This window comes from Quercus suber, unplaced genomic scaffold (genome assembly GCF_002906115.3).
Source record: "Quercus suber isolate HL8 unplaced genomic scaffold, Cork oak 2.0 scaffold_421, whole genome shotgun sequence".
Taxonomy (NCBI): domain Eukaryota; kingdom Viridiplantae; phylum Streptophyta; class Magnoliopsida; order Fagales; family Fagaceae; genus Quercus; species Quercus suber.
In genome coordinates this window covers 61,241-71,819 of record NW_027069872.1, presented here as the reverse complement: position 1 = coordinate 71,819, position 10,579 = coordinate 61,241, and the positions used below count along the sequence as shown (strand labels likewise).

At 35.1% G+C, this 10,579-nt stretch overlaps 1 protein-coding gene across 1 annotated transcript; it reads left to right on the top strand.

Annotated features, from left to right (window-relative positions):
- Positions 1–345: 345 nt before the first annotated feature.
- LOC112040582 (probable phospholipid-transporting ATPase 8) lies at positions 346–10,300 on the top strand. The gene is made up of 11 exons (XM_024073472.2): positions 346–1,594; positions 3,006–4,342; positions 5,383–5,493; positions 5,583–5,859; positions 6,069–6,157; positions 6,240–6,348; positions 6,428–6,637; positions 6,764–6,889; positions 7,391–7,489; positions 7,773–7,964; positions 8,853–10,300. The coding sequence occupies exons 1-11, from the start codon at positions 1,202–1,204 to the stop codon at positions 9,453–9,455; spliced, it is 3,546 nt and encodes a 1,181-aa protein (XP_023929240.1). The 5' UTR covers positions 346–1,201; the 3' UTR covers positions 9,456–10,300.
- The last annotated feature ends 279 nt before the right edge of the window (positions 10,301–10,579 follow it).

Sequence of the window (10,579 nt, the reverse complement as noted above, 5' to 3'; positions counted from 1 at the left end):
TAGTGTAGCAGCCTTGTCCCCAAAAATTGTACACAATCAATATTCATTTCAGCTAATTACCAAAAAAATGACTTGTATTTCATTTTTTTTTTTTTTATGGATGTATTTCATTGATAAAATAACCCAACACAAAATAAATTAGAATTAATAACTAAAAAAATAAATTCAGATTAAATTTGCTTTTATCTTCAAATGCAATTTTTTATATATCAATATTTATCAATTAAACATATATATATATATATATATTATTTTTTTTTTTCTCATTTCGTATCCATCTTTTTTGGCGTGTTACACGGGTGTTAAGAGAGAGAGAGAGAGATACGTCTGTAAGTCCCAACACTATGGACTACGTGTAAGCACAGAATCGTGACATGTCTCCCTACAGTCTTTTACGTGAACTTCAGCTAGATTTCTTGAGAAACACCTTGTACTTGTTTTGTTTTTTAAGTCCAGGGGCAACAATCTCCTGCTTCGCTCCTACTTTATTCTCTCTTTGTTTTTCTTTTTCTTTCTCTTTTGCTTTGTTTTAATAGAAGCGGCAAAAGAAGCTATTACTACTACTACTCTTCTAGTATATATCTCATACAATAGAAACCTCACTTTTCTCTCTCTCTCCAACAATTTAGCTAAACTCCACGGGAAAGAGATCTCTCTGGAACTTCATAGAACTCTAATGTTTGCCAACAAATATTTGCCAGTTTTGTTTTGCCATATTACTTGCAATGTTTGGAGAGTAACAAGTCTGTTCTGTTGGTGATATTGAATGGAGCTTGGTGATATACTTTGTTCACAACTTCACATACTTTCTTTCCATGCTTGGCTATAGATTACAAACGAAGTAGTAAATGCTCTTGAACTTATTAATTTGTAGTTTTTATTTTTGATTGATTGCACCAATTATATGTATCTCAGTGGAATTGGTGCAAGTTAAATTACTTTTCTTGGGTTTTATATTTTTTCAAATTTTGTTGGTGATTTAAGGACATATGCATTAAGAGTATGTGAATATTTCTATATTGCAAACTATGGGGAATTAAGTTTAGAGAACTAGAGAAGTAGTTGTGAGTTGTGACAGGTTTGGTTGGTTGGTGATTGCTCTGGAAAGTGATAAGAGAGATGTCAATGTGGATGGTGATGTGAGGGATAGTTTGGTTTTCTTGGAAAAAAGAAAGAGACCCATTCTGGTTGAGGTGTGAAAATGCCAGAAGAGAGAAGGGAGAGGATACATTTTAGGAAACTCTATTCATTTGCATGTTTTCACTCTAAGTACGAACATAGCCATTCCCAAATTGGGCAGAAAGGGTACTCAAGGGTAGTGTATTGTAATGATCCCTATCATTCGGAGGCAGTTAAGTTGAATTACAGGGGAAATTATGTCTCAACTACTAAGTATTCCGCAGCTAATTTTATTCCCAAGTCTTTATTTGAGCAGTTCAGGAGGGTTGCAAATATATACTTTCTTGTTGTGGCTTGTGTTTCATTTAGCCCATTGGCGCCTTTTTCGTCTCTTAGTATTCTTGCACCATTGATAGTGGTGATTGGAGCTACTATGGCAAAGGAAGGCGTGGAAGATTGGAGAAGAAGAAAGCAGGTAATATTTGAAATCAATTTTATTTGTTGTGCTGTTCTGGATTTTGAATCTTGTAGATATCCTTGGACTTTTCATTCTGTATGTTGATACACTTGTTATAAATTATTACACACTGAAATATATTTTTGTCAAGTTTTGAGTTACATCTATAGTAAAAAGACTCTGTATTGGTTCAAACAAAGTTCGTTTAAATAGATATGCTGATATCATTAGAAGTGTATTGAGGAGCTGGGTGATTGGGATTGTGGTCATAAATTTTATTTAAGGAAATGGGCAATTAGCATTGGCTTCTTCTAATTGCCATTAGGACTAGGAGTGCAAAGGCATCAGGGTCCTTGATTGGGAGATTCATAATAAACAAGATAGTGAGCATACATTTCCTTTATTAAGTATTATTAGTTAAGTTCTGGTATGTTATTTCTGGTACTTGTGGTACCATATAAGTTCTGAAATAATGTGGGGTAATGGTCATAAATATTGTAATGAACCACACCATGATATCAAAACGCTTCTTCAAGATAAGAGTTGTTTTACGACCAAAATGGATGCTGCATGATTGGAATGAACCACATTACTATACCAATTGGATGTCATAATTAAACAGTACTTCATGAAAAATTTAAAATTCTAGGGAATCAGTTGAAGAGAATAAAGATTCTCACACATTTCATAAGATCATCCATATTGTCAATCTCTTATACCACCACTTTGAAGGCATAGAATGTCTAAAAAATAACTTTCGTAAGTTCATAAGTCATAGCTCTAATTTGAATCTCTTGAAAAAACACATAACTCTTAGCAACCAGACTCACTTCTACCATTCTGGTATTCAATAGTTGCCTTTTGCCAATGAGCTCTAGCTCAAATGGAACTTACTCCTTCAATAATAATATGGAGTGTGAGATCATGAGACCAAGACATCTTAGGTGTGTCTGTGTGTAACTTACCAATTAAAAGAAGTATTCAATAGTTGCTTTCATAATGTTCATTCTGATTGCATTGGTTCACAAACACTGCTTTTATCCATCTATTATTCTCTACCCTAACTTCTATGGTGGGCTCTCCAAAAAAAAAATGTAGGAAAGAAAGTGTTGCCCATCCAAACAAGTCATTTGATTTAAGGTATGGGTGCCACTTTAGCCTCAGGTTCTCTATGTGAGCATGATATTTCTATATGGATCACTTCGAGGGAATATTTATCTCTCTGTCTAATGATTCATTTTAGATGTGTCTTGCTATTCTAATCTTACCTGTTTTTTCGAAATGAATCCTCCTTTTCTTTCATTTATTTATTTTTTCATAATGTTCATTCTGCTGGAATTCTTTCTTGCACACCTACTCCATCCCTTTATTCTTTGGTATTCTTTTTCTAATTATGTTGCTACTTACTGAATGTTGAGAATGTTTTCAGGATATAGAGGAAAATAATCGAAAGGTAAAAGTGTATGGTAGTAATTATACATTCCATGAGACCAATTGGAAGGAACTTCGAGTTGGTGATATTGTAAAGGTGTGTAAGGATGAATACTTCCCTGCTGATTTAGTTCTGCTTTCATCTAGCCATGAAGATGGGGTTTGTTATGTTGAGACCATGAACCTTGATGGAGAGACCAATTTGAAAATGAAGCATGCCTTGGAGGTGACGTCCCATCTTCATGATGAAAATTCCTTGAAACAATTTACGGCAGTGATCAAGTGTGAGGACCCCAATGAAAAGTTATATTCATTCGTTGGAAATTTGTCTTGTGATGGCAAAGAATACCCACTTTCCATGCAACAGCTACTACTAAGAGGTTCTAAGCTTAAAAATACTGAATATGTCTTTGGTGTTGTTATTTTTGCGGGACATGACACAAAAGTGATGCAGAATGCTACAGATCCTCCTTCCAAGAGAAGTAAAATTGAGAAAAAAATGGATAAGATAGTCTACATACTTTTCAGTACTCTGGTATTGATTGCTTTTGTTGGATCTTTGTTTTTTGGAATTGAAACCAAAAAAGATTTCAGTGATGGAAACCTTAGAAGGTGGTATCTTCATCCAGATGATACAACTGTCTTTTATGACCCTAAACGACCATCACTTTCTGCATTTCTTCATTTCCTGACAGCCCTTATGTTGTATGGATACTTAATTCCAATATCTTTGTATGTATCCATTGAGATTGTGAAGGTTTTACAGAGTACTTTTATTAACCAAGATCAGCATATGTATGATGAAGAAACAGACAAGCCAGCACATGCACGCACATCTAATTTAAATGAGGAACTTGGTCAGGTAGGTACTATACTGTCTGATAAAACAGGCACTTTGACATGTAATTCCATGGAGTTTGTTAAATGTTCAATAGCAGGAACTGCTTATGGCCGTGGTATGACAGAAGTGGAGAGGTCACTGGCAAGGAGGAGGGGGGATCCACTGCCTGAAACTGGTGATGATGTTCAAGGGCATGAGGGTGAAAAGTCAGTTAGGGGTTTCAACTTTAGAGATGAACGAATCATGAATGGTCAGTGGCTTAATGAACCCCATTGGGATATAATACAGAAGTTCTTCAGGGTCTTGGCAATATGTCACACAGTGATTCCTGAAAAAAATGAAGAGTTGGGAGAAATTATGTATAGAGCTGAGTCACCAGATGAAGCTGCTTTTGTCATAGCTGCAAAGGAGATTGGCTTTGAGTTTTTTAGAGTGACACAAACAAGCATCTCATTGCGTGAGTTAGATTATGAGACTGGAGAAAAGGTTGTTAGGTAAGCTCTCATGCAACAATTTATTTAATTTAATTTTTTTTTTTTAATTTTTTCTATAATTCAATAGTTACAATGAGGGTTGGGGGATTGGAACCCTAAATGTCTCCATTAGAAAAACTATGAGGTACCAGTTGAGCTATAAGGCTCTTGGAAAGTTATTTAATATATTTTAGGTTCATTTAAGTATAGTTTCTACCTCCCATGCGGGTAGCTGCCTACAAACCTTTTGATGATTATAGGTAATTGCTCTATTTTGTCATATTTGAGATACCATGTTTTTATTTTGATGTAGAAAATTTATGAGGAAAGTCAGTCTGGTTGCACATTTAGATTAATACAATTTCCATCTTTCTCTGCTTTTGAAAACTGCAATCTGCCGCAAGTATACAATACAATTAATTTCATGATGTCTATAAGCACACAACTCATGTTTTAGTTTTTTTTTAAGGTCAGAAATATTTTATTTATAGAGTTGATGATGTCTGCAGTTGCATTATGTATAAAAAGTAAATCTTTTAGAACATCTAACAAGTTATTTTCTGCTCAATGATCTGTTAGGAAAAAGGTTTCTGAAAGCTCTTGCATTCATTAGGGAGACATCAAGATGATAAATTGAGTGAGAAAACTTATACTCTTATGAGGCCTTTTTGTGTAAAAGACCATGGGATGAGGGAGCAAAGAGAATAATAGAAGAGTGTTTATGTGAGAAAAAAACTATATTGACCCCTCATAGAGAGAGGCTAAACACCATTTTGCTTGTATGTAAGTTTCTTGATTTTTAAGGCCATTCCTTTTTCTTTTTTTTCATCTTTTTAAAAAAAAAAAAAAAAAAACTTAAAAATCAGGTTCATTGTTGTGTGTGTCAAATCCATGGCAGCTACATCTAGGTCAATCTTGAGACAAATGCCCAAAATGCTACCTTTGGACAAGGCGTGTCATTGTATTTTTCTTTTTATTGATCTCTGTTTTCTTGGACTTCTTTTAGTTTCCTTTTTATGTATTTTTGTTAAACATCATATAACTTGGTTTCTATATTCCAGAAAATACAAGCGTCTACATGTCTTAGAGTTTAGTAGTTCTCGCAAAAGAATGTCAGTGATTATAAGGAATGCAGAAAATCAGTTGTTTCTACTTTGCAAGGGGGCAGACAGGTTAGAACCTATGCATACTTGATTTAATGTTACATATATGAAGTTGCAGTTTGAGTCAACTGATTTCAATTTATTTGCATTTATTATAGTGTAATGTTTCAAAGGCTTTCAAAAAACGGGCGGCAGTTTGAGTCACAGACCAAGGATCACATCAAAAAATATGCTGAAGCAGGTCTACGGACCATGATAATTGCATACTGTGAGCTTGGTGAAGAAGAATATAAATCATGGGATGTGGAATTTTCCAAGGCCAAAACATCTGTCACTACAGAGCGTGATGTATCGGTGGATGAACTTGCTGATAAAATAGAAAGGGATTTGATTCTTCTTGGTGCTACAGCGGTTGAAGACAAACTGCAAAAGGGGGTCCGTATTGAAAAATTGCAGTTTCATTATTTAATTTTTAGATTATGCACTCACTGTAAGTTTAAGCTTTCTCTGCTGTCTTACTGTATGCCAATTGGAAGTTAATAACCATTAGGACAAAACCAGTTCCTCTCATTCTATTTTTGGAAACCTTGATTGCATTATTTTATGTGATTAGTTTCACTTCAATTGTGTTCTCCGGTGTTCAGGTTCCAGAATGTATTGACAAGCTTGCCCAAGCTAGAATTAAGCTATGGGTATTAACTGGTGATAAGATGGAGACAGCAATTAATATTGGGTATTGAAGCAAATTTTTGTGTAGAGATTATATATGTTATTTTTCTTGGAGTTACATATTTTAACTATTTTAATTTTTCCAGGTATGCTTGTAGTTTACTTAGAGAAGATATGAAACAAATTGTGATCACTCTGGATTCACCAGACATTGATTCCTTGGAAAAGCAAGGGGATAAAGGGGCCATTGCAAAGGTGCAAGATTTTGAAGTACACAAAATTTATTATTTTTTATTCTTTAGGCAGTAAGTTTCTAAATCATTGATTGTTATAGGCCTCTCTTGAAAGCATAAGGAAGCAAATTAAAGAAGGGATGTCTCAGATAAAGTCAGCAAAAGAAAGTGATGTCAAGTTTGGCCTAATAATTGATGGAAAATCCTTGGATTTTTCACTAAAGAAGGACATAGAGAAGTCATTTTTTGAACTTGCAATTAATTGTGCTTCTGTTATATGTTGCCGATCTTCGCCCAAGCAGAAAGCTCTGGTAAGTGTTATGATCATGCTAATATCGAGTTTCTGCTAGTTCAAATTATCTAGGCATCTTAAGAATGGCTAGTTACTGTTTTGGATGATGTAAGGATAATCTGATAGAAATATAAAAGTTATGCAGGTTACAAGATTGTTAAAAGGAGAAACAGGTAATACAATGCTCGCTATTGGTGATGGGGCAAATGATGTTAGCATGCTTCAAGAGGCCGATATTGGAGTTGGCATTAGTGGTGTTGAAGGGATGCAGGTAAACATATATTAAATTTTTATTTGTATGATGTGTACATCTTCTCTTTTCCTTAATATGAATCTTCATTTCACAGATGTTTGGAGTCTATATTATTATTTTTCTCATATCCCTTATCTTCCCCCCTTTCCCTCTTTAGCCGATGTATGCTCTTGTTGAAATTAATGAATGCTGGAGTTTCAGACGTTTCTTGCCCATTTCTTGTGATTAATGATTTATATTTGATTTGGATTTGTGAAAAGCTGCAAAAAATTAGTGCATATGAAAAGAAGTTCTGGTTAGAAACACTGCCTTTTCTTCTCTTTGTTTTGCTTTTGCTGACAATTAAAACTGGTTCAAACATTTTCCTTCTAGAGATTGTGTTTTCATGTAAAACCAGAGATAATATATATGTCTTATACAACCTATGTATGCACAAAGCATATGTTTTATTTGGTGACTGATTCAAGCTGAAAAAAAGTGAGGACCCAACTTCTGATTCCAAAAATTTCTCAACTGCAGGCAGTGATGGCAAGTGATTTTTCGATAGCTCAATTCCGATTTCTAGAACGTTTGTTGTTGGTTCATGGACATTGGTGTTACAGACGAATAGCAATGATGGTAAAATAGTTCTTCTAACTCAGCCACCCCTCCCCTGGCCAAAAAAAAAGAAAAATATTATCAATAAGTTGAGGAAGAAAAATAACTTTTTCATTATATTTGTACTAAATGTTCATTAATTTTGTTTTAACTATTTTTTTGGTGGGGTTTTTTTTTTTTTTTTGGGGGGGGGGGGTTGGGGGGAGAGGGAAGAAGGACAGAAACTAAGTTTGTTTACTTCTCTTGCTTTCCTTTCTTCATCTTCAGTTGACTTGCAGTATCATCTTCTGTTTGGTTAATGCAGATATGCTACTTCTTCTACAAGAACATAGCATTTGGGTTCACTCTGTTTTGGTTTGAGGCCCATGCTTCTTTCTCTGGTCAACCTGCATATAATGATTGGTACATGTCATTTTACAATGTCTTCTTCACCTCACTTCCCATAATTGCTCTTGGTGTTTTTGACCAGGATGTTTCTGCACAACTTTGCCTCAAGGTACAGAATTATTGCCCTTCTCCAGGCTTTATATACATAGTAAAAGAACTAATGGAAACCCAGGAAGAAAAAAAAATAAAGATAAGAATAAACCTGTTGTACCTTTAGCGTAACATATGGCCTGCATAATCATGTTTTACACATCAGCATATTATAGCTGCCGCATAGCATTGGGTAATTCCACTTAAACATAAGCAGTTAAAACAAATCAGTTCTTATCATCTATGCATTATTTAAAATAGTTGTTACCAACATCAATATTTTTCTGCTATGAAGGGTTTTCTATGTTATGCATGGTCTGCTTCTCTTGATATTGGGGAAAAAAAAACTCTCTTTGATTTACATTTCTCCAGTGGAACCTGCTAGAAGTATGTAATGCTTTGTAGCAGGTTATATTTTTGGAATACTATTGTTCTGTTTCTTATTTAAATTCTTCATGTATTTTACAGTGAGTAGTGCTTATTACACATTTTGACACAATTCCTCGCAGGTGTTTCTTCATTAACCATTTGCTCTGCAAATTTGATTCTATACCTGCAATTCCAATATTCTTTTTGGGTTATGCCTCCTCACTTCTGTTTCCCATATCTCTCTTTCCTGCTTCTCAAATTGATAGATTAAGCACACTAAATCTTTACAAGTATTCTTCAAAATCAAATACAGTGGATTCATTTAAGTTTAGAGGATGCCTAAATAGTATCATGACATGAAAATAATGTTTCAACTTATAACTGTGATTCTATATAAACAACAATGCAGGCAAGTAGGTATATCTTAAACAGAATACTCATTTCATATAATTTCACCTTTTTGGTTCCTAAATATTCCTTGAGAGCTTTATGTAGGAGCCTAAATAACCATTTATTTTTCATGCTTCTTTGTTTGCAGTATCCCTTCTTATATTTGGAGGGAGTCGAGAACATTCTCTTCAGCTGGTCTCGTATACTTGGTTGGATGTTTAATGGATTTCTAACCTCCATAATTATCTTCTTCTGGACAACAAAGTCGATGATTAAACAAGCCTTTCGGAGAGATGGGCAAGTAGTCGACTATGAAGTCCTTGGAGTCACAATGTATACTTGTGTCGTGTGGGCTGTAAATTGCCAAATGGCAATCTCCATCAACTACTTCACTTGGATCCAGCACTTCTTCATCTGGGGCAGCATTGCCTTCTGGTATAAATTCTTAGTTATTTATGGTTATTTGCCACCAGAGTTGTCAACAACAGCGTATAGGGTTTTTGTGGAAGCATGTGCTCCGAGTGTTCTCTATTGGTTGATCACCCTCTTAGCTGTCATTTGCACTCTGCTACCTAATTTTACCTTCAGGGCTTTCCAAACACGATTTAGACCAATGTACCATGACATGATACAAATAAATAATGAGTTTGAAGGTGTAGAGGCTGATGAATTACCTCGGCGAGTCAGGAAGAAACTACATCTCATGGAGAGATTGATGCAGAAGGAGAGATTGATGCAGAGGAATTCATGAAAGACAGTATTTTTCTTAGCTTATATGAATTGGGATATTTGGTGGCTGTATATGTTATGGTTGGTGTTAGAAGCATAGGTTGGAGCATGTAGGTAGAATCTATTAGTCTCACATTTTCATGTAGATTAGTTATCTGTTAGTCTCTCAATTTTGATTGCAATCAAAATTGAGCATTGCCCATTTAAAGTTAATCGCCAAATGCATTTGTCTTCCGTTGAACCTGACACACACACATACCCTTTTCTTTTAAAGGCTGTAGCCAAGTTGACTGCTGTTAGAGAGGGTGAAAAGATACATTCTATTTCTATAAGGAATGGGTTTGAGTCGTTGGTATTTGTTCTGAACTCATTGGTTCGTATGTATGCTGCTTGTGGACATGCCGATTGTGCACACAAGATGTTTGTTTTAATGGTTGATAGAGATCTTTTGGCTTGGAATTCTGTGATTAATGGGTTTGCTCTTAATGGGATGCCCAGTGAGGCTCTTACACTTTTCAGGCAAATGGGTTTTGGAGGGTGTCCAGCCACATGGGTTCACCATGGTAAGTTTGTTGTCTGCTTGTGCTGAGCTTGGAGCTTTGGCATTGGGTAGGAGGGACCATGTTTATATATTGAAAATTGGTTTGAGTGTAAACTTGCATGTTAATAATGCCCTTTTGGACCTTTATGCAAAGTGTGGGAGCATAAGATTATTGCTATTTCTGATGGTAATTGATGCCTACTTTCTTTGCATGTTAGTACTCAACATTGTTAAATTGTGAAGGAAAACATCAAACTCCTACCTTGATCATTAATTTGTTTGTGTCCTTACCCTAATAATATCCACAAAGTGATGTTATGTGTCAAGCTTTAATTATAAGTGTTAGGCATTACCTCACTCAATGCCTTTGCCATTGCAAGATCTTGATCCATAAAAATTGTTTTAGGTCTTTTACCTGCGTGTGCAACTAAGAACCTTTCAAACAGCCACTTAAATGATTCTGCTGTTTCATCATATAAAAGAGCAGCTCCAAAAACCGTTAACCCTCTATGGTGATTGAAACTGGTAAACACCCCTAAAGGTCTTAGCTCTTTATTAGTACCATAAGTAGTATCGAATGTCACCATATCACCAAAATTAGAATA